The 19,155-nt window shown below is 36.9% G+C and overlaps 1 protein-coding gene across 4 annotated transcripts in view; it reads right to left on the bottom strand.

The window, feature by feature from the left end:
* Positions 1 to 19,155, bottom strand: part of CHD7 (chromodomain helicase DNA binding protein 7) — a 251,575-nt gene that overhangs the window by 109,086 nt on the left and 123,334 nt on the right. Inside the window, exon 1 of one of the 4 annotated variants that reach the window (XM_069100002.1) lies at positions 16,879 to 17,031. The exons of the other annotated variants lie outside the window; for them this stretch is intronic. Within the exon in view, the coding sequence (XP_068956103.1) occupies positions 16,879 to 17,016 (138 nt within the window). The 5' untranslated portion in view covers positions 17,017 to 17,031. Of the gene's footprint in view, positions 1 to 16,878; positions 17,032 to 19,155 lie in introns of those variants that run through there. 4 annotated transcript variants of the gene reach the window in all.

Below are 19,155 nucleotides of genomic sequence, written 5' to 3'. Positions count from 1 at the left end.
TTGCGGATGCCTCTTTTGAAGAAAATGAAGAAAAGTTACATGATTGAAAAGAGCAAAGAAGGAAGTCTATCAATAAATACTAATTGAAAATCTAGACTTATTTCCAGGTATTTGTACCTTTCATTAAGCTGTAGAGGATCACCTCACGTTACAGGATCTTAGGTCTTAAATGAGATACATGGGTTTCCATTTACAAATAAGAAAAGGGGAGCATGCTATAGATTTAGACAAAAAAAATCTAAAAATTATCTGTTTATTTAAATACACAAGGCATTTTAATAGCTTTAAAATAAAATAAACAAGACTATAACATAACATCTTGTTACCTAATTTAATCTTCCACAAAATAAAGATTAAATACAAAATGTATATTAATCCTATTTGAGATGCAACAGAATTATGTTTTGGTAGTATTTGAAATAAGGTGAAAAAGGTGCTCAGAAATATTACAGTGTTTACTAAACCTACATCTCCTTAAATCTTTTAGAGAAAAGCTGTTTTTGTAAACATTTAACAAAGAACAGATGGCCTGCTTTAATCATGTGAAAAAAAAAAAACCTGGAGCTCACATTAATACCCCTACAACAGCTTACAAGGACTAGGCACCTCCCTGACCAAAGGCATGGTAGAGCCTTCCCCAATGCTATTTAATTTTACAGTAGACATTTTCTCATCATTTCCCACTGCTTGACAGTTAATCAATGCCATTAACATTTGATATTATCACACAAGACATTCCTAAAATCTCTCATTTATTAAAAGAAGCATGCATGATGCTTAGCACTAGTAGTATTTTAAAATAAGCTTCACAGGGGCTTATAGCTCAATATTTTAAAAACCAATTCTAGCTTTTCAACAAATTTTAAAGAATTTTAAAATTAGAGAGTGTCTAAGATTTTAAACATCGTGTCCAATATTCAAATTGCAAATAAAAACAAGTCAATGCATTTAAAAAGATTTTAAGAGAAAAATATGCTATAAATACTAAATATTTACATTAAAAATTCCATGCTCATATCTTATTAAAACGGACAGAATAAACAAACAAGATCTGTTATGTAAAGTAGCAGAATGTTGAATTAATCTAGGAAGAATGAATGTCAGTGGAAGAAGTACAGAAAAGCAAGAAGGCAATCTTTCTGTTGCTTTAAGGGAGACTGAACTAACAACCCAAAACTTAAGGCCTAATAACAGATGAGAATCACATCCCTGGGAAAGAAGCATCCTGAGACAATATTCAGCCCCTCAGTTCATCATAGTTAAAAAGAGAAAAGTATGTGAAATGACTCAAATCACTTTTTATCTGATCTGAGTTTCAATCCTAGATCTAGCACTAAATATTTATAACATCTTAGGCAAGTCACAACCTCTCTGGGCCTGAGTTCCCTTTTCTGGAAAATTAAGGCACTAAACTAGATTATCCGTAAGTTCCCTTCCAGCACTAAAATTCTATCATTCTATCTAAAAGCCAGCATCAAGAGGAATTACATATATTTTTGCAGTTGCAGACGTAAATTTTTAAGAAATTAAGTCAGGTGTGCTGTTCTTCCAGGTTTCAACAGCACTTTCAGACCTGGTTAAACAGGACTCTGCTTTAATCATGTTTTAACCTAATTATACTTCTGGAACCTCAATCTGTTAACAATGCTGGATAACATGACAGGTAATGTCAAATTATCAGTTTCTAATGATTCATATGTTCCCAATCTTTGCAAACTGATGCAATTCTGTTGAATATACTCTCCCATCTAGAAACAAAATTTTTAAACTACCTTTTATTTTACTGCATAATACTAGGATATACGCCATATGTACAAACCTGGCTAGTATATGATTTTCAAAAAGAAGGAAAGAGAAAAGGAAAAAGGAGCTACAAGCAATAAAAGCACGTTATTCACAATATACAAATGGATTGTGTCACAAAATATCCCAACTATATCTTTCTGTAAAACAATGCTATATATGATGGTTAAGTACTGGGTCCAATCCAACAAAACCTATATAACCCATAATGCATCCAGAAGATATAGCATTGTCCTAATAGTACTACAGAATCTGGTAATAATACATAAAACTATTTCTATGGTACATTACATTCAGAGCTGGATAGCAGGAAATACATTTTTACCCATTAGCAGGGTATTCTACCTGTGGCAGTAGGCTAAAGGGTTAAGCAGTAGATGGCAAGGATAATGAGGGGGCTGTTCAGTTGAGAGGGAGTTACAAGTGAGATACTGGTGGGGGAGGTAAGTATGAAGGCACCAGAGGAATAGGGTTTCTTTCTCAGAACCTACAAGGATATAGATAACCTAAATTTGCTTCCAAATTTTGTTCTCACTTATCTTCATCAGGCCCTGTAGATGATCATCAACTTTCCTTTCTATTACCAGGTTATTTTAAAACAGGGTTTGTTTTTTTTTTTATTCCTTGCCTGGCTAACTTTAGAACAGACTTTACCTTTCCCTGATGTAAACATATATTATTTTAGAAACTTCTTGGGGCGGCCAGGTGGCACAGAGAATAAGAGCACCGGCCCCAGAGTCAGGATGACCTGGGATTGAATCTGGGCTCAGACACTTAGCACCCACCCAGAAACACCTGACCATGTAACCTCGAGCAAGTTACTTAACCCCAATTGCTCAGGGGTGGCCAGGTGGCACAGTGAATAAGAGCACTGGCCCCAGAATCGGGATGACCTGGGATCGAATCTGGGCTCTGATACTTAGCACCACACCCAGAAATAACTGGCCCTGTAACCTTGAGCAAGTTACTTAACCCCAATTGCCTTTAAAAAAAAGAAGAAACTTCTAAGCTCTTTCTCAAATATTTTCTTTTAATTTTTTCCTATACTATAATTGCAAAGGAAGTATGAGCCCATTAATCCAAGACTCTCACACACTCAACACTTCACTTGTTCACAACATTCCAATCCCTTGCCTCCATTACCTTACACAAGTTATCCTCCCACCCCCCACCCTCAATCTGGAATGCATTGTCTTCCTTACCTACACCTTCTGCAATCCTTAGATCCCCTCCAATGCTAAGCTAAAGTGCTACCTTCTTCAAGAGGTTAATCCTGATACCCCAGTTTGTGCCCCCATCATTTTATATTATTTTGTACATATCCTGTGTTACTTATCATTTTGTATACTCTCATAGACTACAAGCTCCTTGAGAACAGGAGCTTTATTTTGCATTAGTATTCTCCACACCCAGCACCCAACTAATAAGATTTTACTTGAACATGAATCTCTTCTATAACATGCCAGACAAATGGTAATTTATCTAGCTTCTGTATGAAGACTTTCAATGAAGGAGAGACTCAGCAGTTGAAACCACTTATATAAAACTCTAATTCAAGAGTTCTTGACCTTTTTTGTGTCATGTCTAGTAAAGCCAGACCCACTTCTCAGAATATTTTAAAATGCATAAAATAAAACACATAGAATTGAAAAGAAAACCAATTATATTAAAAATCCAGTTATATTTTTTAAGTTTATGGACCCCAAGTTAAGAATCTCAACTATAGTTGCCAGAAAGTTTTGTCTTTGTATGAACTTAATCTTGTTTATGCAACTTTCATCCATTGTTCCTACTGCTGCCCCATAGGACCTACCAAAAGAATAGAAAAAGATCACACACACACACATACACACACACACATCTCCAAGTAGATGCACAAAGGACTGAAAGTATGATTCATCTACATTTCAAAATAAAAACATATTACATTATCCTTCAGGCACTTAAAGTCAGAAGAGTTTGGAGGCTGGGGATAGTGACATGCTATAGGTCACTTCAGGTTCCTATCCAAAATTTACCTGTCTTACTAACTTCTGTAAAAAATACCACCTTCCTTCCAGACACCCCAATTCTCAACTATAGAATCATCTTCAACTCCCCACACTCTCACCACCATATCTAACCCATTGCCAAGTCTCATCAATTCTGCCTCTACAACATTTTTCACATTTGTCTCCTCTCCCTCCACTCATGGAGCTACCAATGTAGATCAAGTCTTCGTCACTTCTCAACTAGACTATTACAATAGCTTTTTAATTAGTCTGACTGCTTCCAGTCCATACACTCTACAACTGCTTCTCCCCAGAGCTGCCAAATTGGTAAGCCCTATAGCACTGGTATGGTGACCATGCCATTTCCCTGCTGAAGAAACTTCTGTGGCTCCTTATTCCCTCTAACATAAAATGCAGACTTCTCTAGTATTTAAATTCCTTCACAAGAAAGGATGAAAAGAAAAAAAAAACAACTGAAAGCAGTATAACTTAAATGACCAAGACTGGTCTCAAAGAAAAGATGAGAAATATACTTCCTTTCTTTCATTGGAGAGGTGGGGAGAAGGGGAATTTTCTCAATGGCCATGGAACACTGTATATGATACTGTGTATATTCATTGTATCCAATTAATGAAGAGATTAAATTTGTAGAATTGATTTTTTTCTTTCTGTTTTTTAATGGGAAATGGATCTCTGAGTAGGAGAGTTTAGGAGGGAATATTTTAAGATATAGGAGGCATAAAAGCAGAAGATATATTAGCAGAACGTTGATAAAACCTCCTAGGCTACTCTTATTTTAAAAAATGAAATATGGGCTTAAAAAATAAGTCAAGTGAACTCTAAATGGATTGAATGACCAGATCCAAAGAGTATCAAGTCAACTTGGAAGGAAATTCCTAAGTACTCCAGGGCCCTATCTGTTTTAAAGGCAGAGATGGGGCACATATCAAATTTATAAATTACACAAAGCTGGAAGTGACAACTAACATATTAACATCTTGACAGGTGAGACCACTGAACAGAATCTAAGAATTTACAAAGAGTAAATAAAAAGTCTTAATTCGGGTTTTAAAAAAAATCAACCTCACAAATATAACCTAGAATAAGCATTCTTAGAGAGTTCCTCCAAAAAGTATCTGGGAGTTTTGTGAACTATAAATTCAATGAAGTGGGTGTGTGCTTCCTCTGACCCAAAATTTCCAGCTGAAATCCTTGGGATTGACTTTCCAAGGATATTTGGTATTGATCTTGAAAGGTTTGCCTGTGTTAACTGCAGCCTTGCAATGACTAAGTCAGTTGTTTTTGATTATGGACATAAAATTTGCATGCACTGCTTCTGGAAGAAAGCCTCTTCATCTTCATGCTGCAATTCATGCTGGGAATTCTCCCACCTGAAAACTCTTCAACATGACATGGTCATGTACCCTGAAGGGGAAGGCATGTGTGAGATACACCAGGAAAAACAGAAGCAGTTCTGTGATCGGAACAAGACTCTACTGAGTGTGACCTGCTTTATATCGGAGGAGCACAGATATCACACACATTGGCCCATTGCTGTGGCTCCTCTGAGATACAGGGAAGAAATAGAGGCACATGTGACATACTTGGATGACCACCTGAAAAAACTTCAGAAATTCCAAAAATTTGCAGAAAGAGACCTCTGTCATGGGTTGTCGAATGCAATGACTACAGAGATGTGTTCAGAAAAATATTTGACAAAAAAGTTCAGAAAGTACTTAAATACATGAAGGGGGAGGAGAAGAAAATGAAAAAGGAGGAACTTATTCTAGAGAAGATAAAGGAGAAATTCAGTGAGCTTTATCAGAAGCTCAAGAAGACAGAGGCTATCCAGGAACATAAAATCCTGGAGCAAAAGAAAGAGTGGGAGGCCAAGACAGCCAGCCAAATAAGATTCTTAACAGACAACATCACTGAGCTGCAGGAAAAGAGTCAGAAACCAAGCCTGGAAATGTTACAGGATGTGACAGAACCACTGAACAGGACTTTGAGACAGTACACTTTGGAGCCTTTCATTCCAAAAGTGGATATTTCTTATCTCATTGTGGTAGCTGACTTTTTAAAATTCTATCACAGATTTAAACTGTTGAAGAACTGCAATTACTATGACTTGGCTGATGATAAAGAAAGAATTATCACGTTTAGAACTGATCCCTCAGGAAACACATCAACTATTTACACAACTGGCCATGTTAAGGCTGAGGCCACCGATGGAACACAATTGCTAGGTTTATGGTCCAAGGAAAAAATTGTTGACCGAGAAGGATGTGTAAGAACCATCACCACTATGAGTGATTTCACTTTGAGGGATAACTAAACTAAGCTTCTTTACCTCCAGTAAAAAAGCAGTATGTGAAAATCGCCATGCATTTGAGGTTGGGGCATTTTTGTATGTATGGCTTTGAATCTGTTTTATTTAATAAACCTCACTTCTTGGAAAAAAAAATAAATTCAATGAAGTAACAGTATATGACAATAAAAAATAATAACCTAATACTATCTAAGACTTTGTTAAAGCAGACATAATGCCCAGTATTAGGGAAGCAATAGTTTCACTATACTCTGCCCTGATAAGTCCAAATCTGGAGCAAATAGTCCTGGGTGTTACATTTTAGAAAGGAATTAATAAGCTGGGTAATCAGAGGAGGGCAGCTATGATGGTAAAACAGCTTAGAAGAGAAGACAGAGAGAAACACTCTTTGAGTGTTTGAATGCCTGTCCTTTGGAAAAGGGATCAAACCTGGTCTTACTGGGCAGAACCAAGAGGGAGGTATAGACAAGGTAAGGAAAAACTGACTAAAAGAGTGATCCATAAGTATAAGGGGCTGCTTCCCTTTGCTGGAGGTCTTTAAGCAAAGACCAGATGATGAATTGTTGTACATATTATAGAGGGGATTCTCATCCAGGTGAAGTTGAGACTAAATGGTATTTAAGGTCCTTTGCTTCTGTGATTTCTGATCAGACTTCATTTCAAGAATGAAAAAGTTGTACTTCACTCCTTAGGAGTAAATTAATCTACCAATAGCAATCGTAAATTTGGGCCAATAGCTGAAGACAACACTGTTTAATCAAACTTGATAGTTTCCAGGAGTGGGGAACCCACAACCTCAAGGCCACAATGTGGCCCTCCAGATCCTCAGTTTGGCCCTCTGACAGAATCCAATCTTCACAGAACAAATCCCCTTAATAAATGGATTTGTTCTGTAAAACTTGGACTCAGTCAAAAGACTGCACCCCAAGGACTTAGAAGCCTATATTTGGCCTCCTCAAAGTCAAAGGTTCCCTACCCCTGGTTTATCCTATCCCATTGTAGTTTGGGTTCTATTATCCCATAAAGACTTTGAGTGGGGTCCCTGCAACAACAGGCTCTGTCTCTGAGGGTCATCTTACCTAATAACTGAGAAGCTCCTTACCATAACATTTTTATGTAAAGCAATTGGGGTTAATTAACTTGCCCAAAGTTGCACAGCCAGTCATTTTGTGTGGGTGTTAAGTATTTGAGGCCAGAACAAATCCTGGGTCCTCGTGATTCTGGAGCTGGAGATCTCACTCACTGTGCCACCTAGCCGTCCCTACCATAACATTTTTAGAGTGGGAAGAGACCTTAAAAGTAATTAAGCCCAGGGGCAGCTAGGCAGCATAATGTGTAGAGCACCAGACCTGCAGTCAGGATAACCTGAGTTCAAATCCATCTTCAGACAGTACTAGCTGTGTGACCCTGGGCAAGTCATTTAACCCTGATTGTCTCTCACACACACAAAAAAGTAATTGAATTCAACCCTCTCATTTTACAATAAAGAAAACAAAAATCAGGAAGCAGAAATTATTTCTCCAAGAGTCAAAAAGCTTATTAGTTGCAGAGACAGTACTAGAACTCAGATCTGCAGACTTCTATTAGGGTTTGTGCTCTTCAATCTGTCACACTGGCTCTACAAAAGTACAGTTTTGGCTCCTTGGTTAGTACATAACATTATAGTTAGAGTAACTAGCTTCAAAAAAAGAAAATGTAATCACTATGATCAAATGATACCCGACTTTGCTGTAAAAACCTTTTATCAAAATGGGGCCCAGATGAGAAAATGTTGCTAGGCTGGCATAACATCCCCATTTATGAAAAACTTAAAAACCACTCAAAGTATGTCCTATTATTGGTAAGCCAGTACCTTTGATAATCTTATAAGATGATCTGCAAAAACATGCATATCTGAAGAAATGCATGATTATCTCAAGTGTTTCCCCAACAGAGAGGCATTTAGAACCAATAAAAATTAACAAGATGTCAACATTGGGTGGAGGGCATCCCTATATTAAAACAATGTAAGTGACAAGTTCCCTCCTACTTCTGATAAGTAGAATAATATGGAGTTTATCAGGCATTTCTTATGAGAAATTCTGGCTTTGACAACCTTGTTCTGAAGATTTTGAAATTTAGTAGAAAAACAGATTTAGGGTTCCACATCTCAAGACAGATTTAATAGTCTTAATGGTTTTCAACAGATATCTAGCTTTAGGGGTAAGGCTTTTTTTCTTCTCAATATTTGAAGTCAGACTACTAATCTTTCAGTGAGCAGATTTCAGTATATAAGTGACCTAAAAGTCACCATATTCATTGATTCCTGATTAAGTATTAGTGATTTTTTTCTTATTCCAAGAGGATCATAAAATTGAGAAAAACTTTAAAGATTACTGAATCCAACTCTTTCATTTTACATGAGGCTTTTTAAGTAGAGAAGGAACATAGAATGTTGTTGTTCAATTGTTTCACTTAAACTCTTTATGACCCCATTTGGGGTTTTCTTAGCAGATACTGGAGTGATTTTCCATTTCCTTCTCCAGCTCATTTTACAGATAAGGAAACTGAGGCTAGCAAGATTAAGTGACTTGCCCAGGGTCGCATAACTAGTAAATGTCTGAGGCCAAATTTGAACTCATAAAGATGTCTTCCTGATCCCATCCATTGCACCAAGTATGTGGCCTAAGATAATGTATTTAAAGAAATTTTCACAGTGGCTGACACACAGTAGGCATTTAATAAATGTCCCATTCCTCCCTTCCCTATGAATCACACAATATTCATAAGAACACCTATTTAGAAAGCATGGAATCCAAAACTAAGACCCAGAAAGATAAGGTGACTTGGCAAAAATCACACAGCTGGGAAGTTTTTGAGGCAGGATTTGAAACCAAGGCTTTCTGACTCCAACTCCAGGACTCTATCCAATACTCAATAGGAATTGATGCCTTTATATAAGACTAATTAATCACCAAGTTTTTGCATCAAAGGAAATGCAAAAGATCTTGAGGGAAACTGGCTCATGATAAATTAAAGGTTATGAGTAATTTTCATACCCAAAGTACTTAAGAATTCAAATTTTTTTTAGCTAAATTACACTACAATATACAAAGCACAAGATTCAAATACACACCCAAGAGTTGGGTTATTTTTTTAATATAAGAAAAAAGAAAGTTATTTTTTTCTCAAAATACAAAAACATAACCAAAAGTAAAGTTAAATGTCACAAATTCATTTGAAGGAGGGTTGAATTTACTGTACATCAGAAGCAATCATCCTAAGATTTAAAGAGGATTGTATCCCTATGACTCTCTCCAGCTGGAACTGCACATGAAACAGAAGATCCTAAAGCAATTAAGTATTTTATAAACACTGTTAAGGGGTCAAAAAGAGGGAGGTTCATTCACTGACTAATAACGCAGTAATAAACAAACAGCAATGTTATGCAACTGAGAAAATTATTATAATTGAATCTACACAGCTGGGCAAGAATAGAAGCCTACTTATGTATATTAGATCACAAATGCTTTGTGTGGATAGATTTTAATAGAGTTTGAGAACTGTTGGACTATAACAAGTTGTATTTAAAATGTTCTTAAAGTCATATTTTTGTTTCTATCTGAATATCATCCAACAATCACATAGGTATTAGTACAGAAAGTAAGAAACGAAACAGCCCCAGCAATTACTTGCTAATCTATTTTTACCATAGAGAAAGATGTGCACAGAATGGTTAAGTAGTTACACTTTCTTGAGATGTCTTCATTATACATCTCTTCTAGAGACGTTTTACCTTGTTTGTTCACAGCAATATGAATAATTGATGAGTATGACACACTAGTGTATTGAGAGGGGGAAAACAGGAGAACCAAGTACCTTTCAACATTGAACATTTAACCTTCACTCTGCTCTTGGAGTTTTCTTTATACTTTGATGTTTCCCCTTTGCAATTGTTGCAATTGCTTTTCTTTCTTTCCTCTGTGCCATCCAGACCAGATGATAGGGACAGGATCCACCAATTACCCTAATTTACACTTACAGGACTACGTGTTAAGCAGGGACAAATGAATGGTTCTTCAAGTTTTCTGAGACTCTTTATAAATCACAGTATTAGAATCAAAGGACTAGTTCCCTAGAGTTCAAGGAAGATCTGGAAAAAAGATTAAATCTAATGAGAACCACCCTTCCCCTCACTCCCCCCACCCCCCACCCAACACTCTTTTCAATTAACCATTATAAAAGTGCTAACCAAAAGAAATCATCTTTCTCTGAAGATATTTATTTTTGGAAAATTGTCCTTAAAATGATCATGTACCATAAGGTTGTGTTTTTTCCTAAATGATTAAAAGTGAATACAATGTATACGATGCTATGCCTTGATCTATATAAAGCCTAACTTCAAGCAAAAAATGGCTGATTTGCTCCTCTTAACAGAAGGACAGAAATACACATGTATCTTCAATAAGCACACATTTTACATCAATGATATCAATTTTGTGAGATAAAAGTACTAAAGCTTTAATGGTCACAATTAAAAAAGCCAAGAGTTTGAGTGGCTCAATAGTTGAGCCATAGACCTTTTACCTGTAATGGAATCCATTATAACCATGATCTCAGTTTGAGGGGGTGGAAGAGGAAAAGACTTAAATATGGTGATAAAATGGTAGTATTCTATGAACTGTGTAACTGTGCCATTTCAACACAAATTGCTGTATGATTTACTTTCCATCTCATCTTCAACATCCACTCAATAGACTTTTTTTTAAGTGGCTACAATTAAGCAATTAGAGAATATGAAGATACTACCTATATTTTGTTAGCAATTTTTATAGAAATGGTATATTATCACTTGAATGGCTAGTGTAAGGAAAGTGTTTTTGTCAGTTCTAAAGATATATTGCTTTAGTGATCCTCCTAAAGGATGATTTTAAAGCTGCCTTTGGACTTGGGAATTCTGAATAATTACAGAGAAGCACATCTCATTAAAAGATATGCTTAAATATTGACAGTGAAAATATATAAAAGGAAATATGTTGACATGATCCCTATAAGATGATTGTGTCAAAGAGGTTGTGTTCTTTTGAAGAGGGGAAGAATATCATAAAGTATAAAAGAAATATTTATTGTAGAGACCAGGCCATATAGACAAAAACTAAAAGGAACTAGAAAGTTTTAGTTGAAGTATTTGAAGGGATCTCATGTAGAAAATGGAATACACATGTTCTACTTTTCAGAGGGCAGAAGGAGCAATGGTCAGACTTTATAGAAAAGCAGAATCTGACTCCATATGAGGAAAGTCTTCCTAACAATTACAGCAATCCAAAAGCAAAATGGGCTGCCTGAAGGAGATAGTGATTTCTCTATCACAATAAAGTATCACTTGAGTGGGTGAACCACTAGAGATACTGCAATGGAAATTCTGATTGAAGTATAGGTTGGATTAGATAAAAGTCAATGTCCCTATCAGCTCTAAGATCCTATGAAATAAATTATCATTTCTAGATTGCTTTCAATTATATTAGAGAACTAGAAACAAAGTAAATGCCCAATTTCTGGAGAATGGCTAAACAAATTGTCATACACAACCTTCATAACATTTCTCATATATGCACTCTTCTCTGCCACCCTGGTGTGGGACCTATCAACTCATCACCTCATGCCTGGACTATTACAATAGCCTAAAAGTAAGCTGGCCTGCTCAAGTCTCTCTCCCACCACTGTTATTCATCCTCTACTCAGTCATCAAATTGTTCTTTCTAAAACACAGGTTCTGACCATGTTATCCCCCCATTCAACAAATTCCCTGTGGCTCTCTATCAATTCCAGGGTCAAATAGAAAATCCTCTATTTGGCTTTTAAAGCCTTTCATAACCTAACTCTTTCTTGCCTTTCCAGCCCTCTTACACTTTACTATCCTATTTCTCCCAAATACATTCTGCAATACAGTGACAATGGCCTCCAGTAACAATGGCCTCCTTGCTGTTCTTCTCATAAGACAGTCTGTCTCCCAACTCTGAGAATTTTCTCTGTTTTCCATGACTGAAATTTTTCTCTTAAGTCCCTGCCTTCCTTTAAGTCTCAGCTAAAGCCCCATCTTCCCAGTTCTCCCAATCTTAGCATCTACCTTCAGTTTATTAACCCAACGTATCCTGTATGCATCTTGTTTACACATTGTTGTTTGCGTATTATGTTCCCCAATTGGACTCCTAGTTCCTTGAGAACAGAAACTGTTTCTTGCCTCTCTTGGCATCCCCAGAGTAGAGCATAGCTCCTGGCACACAATAAGTGGTGCTTGACTGATTACACAAACAGAATATTACTATGCTGTAAAAAACAATGAACAGTGAGAATATGTAAAGACATATGAATTGATATGAAAAGAAAGAAAAAGAACTAGAAAAACAATATATATAACTACAATAAGGTAAACAGAAAAAAATCCAACAAAATAATTTAAATGGAATGCTCTGAAATTATAATGATCAATTTTGTACTCAATAAAGAGGTATGAGAAGCCACCTCCCTCCCTACTTTGCAGAGGGGGTAGATAGAGGATGTGGAACATTAGATATTAGACTTCCTTTTGTTATTGTGCAGTTTTACATAACTGATTTTCCCTTGTTTTCATTTTTTGTTATAACAGATGACTCTAGGAGGGGGGGAAGGGAATGATACACATAGGGAGATGTGGTTATATAACCTTGAGCTTTTGTTTTAAAAGTTTATATTTATGTTGAAAATGACATTCTAAAATTTCTTGGTTTTTAATTCAAATAACTAAATATTCTCTTAGTCTTGACTATATCTCAACTATATTCCTCCCTTTCCATTAAGTGCCTACTGTACATAAAGAATTACACATCAGTTATTTCAGAATTAGAAATTAATTGGGGACACAGTTATATAATCTTAAAACTAGGAGGGACATTAGAACTAATCTAATGCATTTTTTAAATTTTAGATTAAAAAAGACTATCGAGGGAGGGGAGGGCGTGGCTAGGTGGCACAGTGAAAAGAGCACCAGCCCTGGAGTCAGGAGGACCTGAGTTCAAATTCACCTCAGACACTTGACACAATACTAGCTGTGTGACTTTGGGCAAGTCACTTAATCCCAATTGCCCTCCAAAAAGAAAAAAGAAAAAAAAAAAGACTGAGGGTCAGTGACTTAAGTAAATTGCCACAGTCACACAGATATTCTGTCAGGGTAAGGGAAGCCTAGAAAACAGATTTGCACTGAAAAGAATTTCCCTTAGGGATAATGGCCAGGTTGCTTAACTACTAGGCCCTCAGAATGACTAGGTCTAGGTGAGACCTGCTGGTGCCACAGCAGAACAAAAGTAAACTTCATTAGAACTAGGCCAGAAGTATACCAATCAATGTGAGAAAGGCAGTGAAGTTTACAGTAGTATACTCTTCTACAGACTGAAGACCCTGTCTATGCTAGTTTGTATAGGACTAATCCATAAGGCTATAAGTAGTCCCCACTATGACACACCTGACAAGAGATCATACAGCATCTACAACTCCATGGACCTGCCAGAGTTTGCTATCAACTGATAAAGCCTTCAACAATCCAAGGTAACTTCCTTTCTGCTCCAGTAGACTGCCCCAGAAAAAATCATCCTCTATCTATACCTGCCATCTCTTCCTATCTATGGACTCCTTCTCTGCTGCTGTTTACAAAAATGTACAGTTCTTCCAATCCTTAAAAAACTTTCACTGGAACCAGTCACTGCCTCAAGGTATATCCCTCCTCCTTTTCATAGTCAAAGTCCTAGAAAAAGGTGTCTACATTCCTTGACTCCACTTCCTCTGTTCACACACACTTCTTAACCCTTCAAATCAGGTTTTCAAACTCATTGCTCACTGAAGCTGTTCTCTTGAAAATTATTAGTATCCCTTTTAAACCTCATATTTTTATTGCTCTTATTTTTATATCACATACATTTTCAAATGTCTGTTCCCCTTCTCTTACCTAGAGAAGTATCTCAGAAATCAATGAACTTGAAAATTCTTAACTTCACCTTCTCCCTCCTTGACATTCCCTCAAAATTCTCTTACTACATTTCTAGCTGATACTGCTTAGTTATCTTTCTTTCATGCTCTGCCTCCTAACGTAGGTGTACTGCTATAGCTCTGTCCAGAACCTTCCCTGCTAGACATGACTATTTTTGTGATATCCTTGGCAACCATGGTTTCCATTTTCTCTATGCAGATACCTCCTAGTTTTATATATCTAGCCCTGCATCTCTCTATTGGACATTTCCAAATAGATGTATGCAAAGCATCTCAAACTCAATAGGTCTAATTCAAAATTCATTACCTTTCCCCAAAACTCACTCCTATCTTCCTAACTTCCCTATTTCTAGCACCTTCCTGAATCATCCAGACTTCTTCAATTCTTAAGTTCCCTAGGTTTTCTCAACTCAGTTCCTTATTCACCTCCACTCTTCACTCTCGCTCACTTCCCAAAAGCTAATTGTCATATTTTGTTGATTCTACATCCACAACAAGTATATCCCCTTCACTCACATGGCCACCACCCTAGTTTTAGTGTCTTATCATCACTTTTCACCTGGACTATTGCCATAACCTCTTAATTGGATTCCTTGCCTCTAGATCCTCCCTTTTCAAATCAATCCTCCACATGGCCAGCTACCAAAGTAGCATCTCTAACGTACAGGACAACATAACTTCCCTGCTGAATAAGCTTCAGTGGCTCCCTACTGTTAAAAACAAACAAAAAACCTCCTCTGTTTTTTTTTACACATAAAGACCTTCAAAATACATGTCTAGCCATAATATATACATTACTCCCTATTATTCCTGTATTCCAGATAAACTCCTATCTCCGTTTGCATAAGATAACCCCAATAGATGGTTTTCTTTACTTGCTTCTCCTTGAAGAATCCCTATCATTTCCTTCACAGCTCAATGTAAATACCAGCTCCTCCAAGAGACTTTTTCCTGCTTCCCATAGTTACTGATGACTCTCCTCCAAACCCCTTACTTAGAAAAAAAAATTTAGTACATATTTTGTGTGTAATTACATGTGCATGTTTTTTTGTCTTGTGTCCGCCAGTGCCTAATCCATAGTAGACACTTTGCTTATTGCTTGATTTAAAGTCACCTCCATCCCACAGTAAACCTCACTTAGAAGGATTTTAGGGGAGCTTTTTAATTATTTATATCTATTGAAATTAAATATCCTATGAAGAATGGGCAAGGTAATTTCTAGAAGATTATCACTCTTATCATTATCATCATCATCATTATTATCATTATCATTAAGATGGGATCTCCCTATCTCACCCTGGCAGAAAGTACAGTGGTAATCACAGGGCCATTCCCATTGCTCACTGGCATGGGAGCTTTGACATACTCCTGGAGGACTCTGCATTTTGATACCAGACTTAATGCAAACACCTGATAGCTTAGTCCACAGTAGCTCTGAACTCCCAAGCTCAAGAGATCCACTAGGCTCAGCTTCTCTGGTAGCAGGGATTGTGAATTTTTGTTGCCAAGCCCAAGTTCAGAAGATAATATTTAGGAAATTTCCCTATTCAACACAGAAAAAACCCGGGAAGCTGATGAAGGTATACAGACAACTTTTTATGCTGTTTTGCCTCTTCATTTGGAATAAAAATTGACCACACTAGGGTTCCTAAAGCCCAAGGGTCAAGAGTTCATTCTATATACTTAAATTAACTTTTTAAAATGCTTTTCTTCTACTCTTAAGAAAAAAAAAAGATACCTGCATCCCACAATTTTTAGTAATAGAAATTTGTTGTTGCTACTCAATATAATGCCCATCAATATTTACTAAGTACCATGATGTAGATGGCATAACACTATGTAGTTGCAGAAAGTTCATTCAGGCTTGTGACTCTCTAAGGTTCTAGTTATATTACATGAACTAAGGAAAGGGGAGAGGGGAGAAAAGAGAAGGATAAAGAGGAAAAAGAAGAAAGGAGAGGAAGTAAATGGGGGAAGGGAAAAGAATTGGGAGAGAGAAAGTTATGTTAGAGGTAAAGAGTCAAGAGGTAAAGGAGGAAATAAGGGGGTAAATGGAAAGAAAAGACAATAGGGGAAATGAAGAAGGTAAAATGGGGAAAAGGAAAGGTAAAAAAGGAGAAATGATGGGGAGAAAGATTAGCCAGCAGCTCCTCTGAGGGAGCCTGGTTTTACCCAGAGTGGAATGTCTTCCCTGGATTTCTACTGGTAAGTGGTTTGAAATTGCCAACATATGAGAAATCACATACTAATACCATACACAGGCAGCCAGGTCACGGATGCTACCTGATTTGGGACAACAAAGGAAGCATTTGGAAAAGTCTGAAACATCCGAGGGACAGAAGGCAAGTGTGTCTTCTTGGGTGAAACATGAAAGCAGAAGATCTAAGAAACAGGCTTGTTCTCACAACTGAATCATTCCCAGGAACTGCAGCAATGGGAGCAGACTGGCTACCATGGGACTCAGCTTAGAAATTACAAGATATGAGGACCAAGGAAAACTTGGTTTCATGCGTCCTTGTTATGTTGTGAAAATATTCCAGTTAATAAATGCTGCCTTGAAGATTCTGCTTTCAGGTAACTTCAACAGGGACTCTGTGGCATACTTACACACCCTATCCTCCAGACAAACTGGTCTGTTTGCCCTCCCACAAAATACGTCTTCTGCCTTCTCACTTCTACACCTTTGCTCATGCCATTATCTCCCTTATCTTCAACCACCATCATTCCACACACACTTCCAGTGGTCAAAAATCTTACCCATCCTTCAATGGCCAGTTCAAACATGCCTCCTCCATTAAGCCTTCTCTGGACACTCCAGTCTGAAGTGATAGCTCCCTCCTCCAAATTCCTGCATAATATTGTGTAAGCCACTCGTGTACACTTAGCCTGCCTCATATAGTAGCTATAGGTAATTACGTGTCTGCCCTTCTTAATCCATCGTTAAACCTTAAAGGCAAGGGCAGCGGTATATGTACCTTGGGATCCTTTACAATTTCTATCCAAATGTCTTTCACATAGTAGGCAACCAAATATTTGTTGAATAAACATAGCTGACATTCACTAAACTATAATAATGTTTGATCTGAGGCAAGTGTTGGTGGCATATTATGCCCGGATATATCACTTTCATTTTTTGATCTCTCTCTCTCCTCTCTCCTTTTACTTCTTTGCTTTGAGTCTAACAGTGATACAAATGATTCTCTCAGATAACAGCTAATCCACTCATGAAATGATTCATCCAGCTTTTTACGTGATTAAAAAGTTTCAAAACGCTCCATGAAAAGAAAATTTCAAGAACCAGACTTTAAACATAGGTACCTAAAAGAACTCACATTATCTTAGATTAAGGTAAATAGCAGACAAATGCTGATGAGTAAGTTTTGGTCACTCATTTCATTCCCAGTGAGACCCTCAAAAAACAAACCAAAAAAAACTTCTCATAAGGGAAGACACCTACAATGTTGATATAAATTCTCATAATTCAACTTTCAAAAGTAAAAAAGTTATATACAAATATTTCTTGGTGACTGTTCCAAGATATGGTCACACATTTTCAATCAAATATAACCAACAAATTGTGGACTCTTTACCTCGGAAGAAAAGATTTCAAAGGCAGGTTTAGAAATTTTTAACATGTGTAAAAAAAAAAAACAGACAACTTTTCAAAGATTTTTTTGATGCCCTCTACCACCAATACCTCCATTCACCAGTGGAAAACAAATAACCCCACTAGGGCCCCATATATAGGAATGTAAATCAGATAGAAGAAAAGGTGTAAGGAAGCCATTCCCAGATGATCTTAGTGCACTGATAACTAGTAATAAAACCAGAGGAAAACATGTAGCCCTCTATTCCACACAACATTGGGCTACTTAAACTTAAAAGAAGGTTGAAGTGTTTTCATGCTGGGTTTGAAGGATCTCAGTTCAGTTTCAAGGGACCTAAAAGTTTAGAAAATCTCATCACCTGAGCTGGGTAACTCTTGTGCACTCTAGGAACTGATTTAGAAATCTCAACACTCCAAGTAAATGCCAAGAAATGTCAGCAATGTTTAAGTGAAGTGGATATAGGAACTGCAATGGCAACCCAATCCCACCTTTACATGCTCAAGACTTCTCCCTCTGGTTCATCACTCACCTAGCCTACTGATGTGGCCACAAGTGTACATTTTGGTGACAGCATCACCAAACCACAACCATCAACAATGAGTCATTTGCAGCTAATTTAGGCATGTAAATTGGCATGGGTCCTGAGGTAGAAGCAAAGTCTAAAGAATTTAACTTGGGCCTTAAACCATTCTAATCTTTAGGGGAAATGTTTAATAAAAACTAAAGTTACTGCTAATTAGCACCAGGCAGCTAGGTGGTGTAACTGATAGGCCTGGAGGTAGGAAGACTCATTTTCCTGAGTTCAAATCTGACCTCAGACACTTACTAGCTGGGTGACCCTGGGCAAGTCATTTAACCCCATTTGCCTAAGTTTCCTCCTCTGTAAAATGAGTTAGAGAAGGAAATGGCAAACCACTCCAAGAAAATCCCAAATGGGGTCATGAAGAGTCAAAAACAACTTGAACAACAATGAACAAAATCACCATTATCACGTTATTTTCCAGAGATCATATGTGTAAGTGTGAGAGACTAGTGAAATTTCTGGTAAGTTGATAACTTTAGTAAAAAACTACATGCAAGATGAATTCCAATTTTACATGAATTAAAGGTTCCACATAAATAACACAGAGAAATGCAACTCACAATCACTTATATAAAGCTTGTCCATTATTTGGATTATCTGCATCAAATTTTTCATGTCAGATTGGTTTTCTCTTAGTACCCAGAATTCTTCTTAGCTGATGATAGCTACTCTTTAAATTGCTATCTGATTGGAAAATGTAAACTAATGTCAACATCAAGCTTGGCAAAATATAAAAAGATGAATTCATTTTAAGGAAGCATATTGATATTCTAAAGATTAATATAAATGATAGCATAACAGAGTGGAGAGAGTGCTGTATTTGACATCGGCAGGCTTGGGTTC

This window comes from Petaurus breviceps, unplaced genomic scaffold, assembly GCF_028583685.1.
Source record: "Petaurus breviceps papuanus isolate PSGF00001 unplaced genomic scaffold, PetGlider_PUasm1.0 38, whole genome shotgun sequence".
NCBI lineage: Eukaryota > Metazoa > Chordata > Mammalia > Diprotodontia > Petauridae > Petaurus > Petaurus breviceps.
This window is presented reverse-complemented; position numbering and strand designations above follow the sequence as displayed.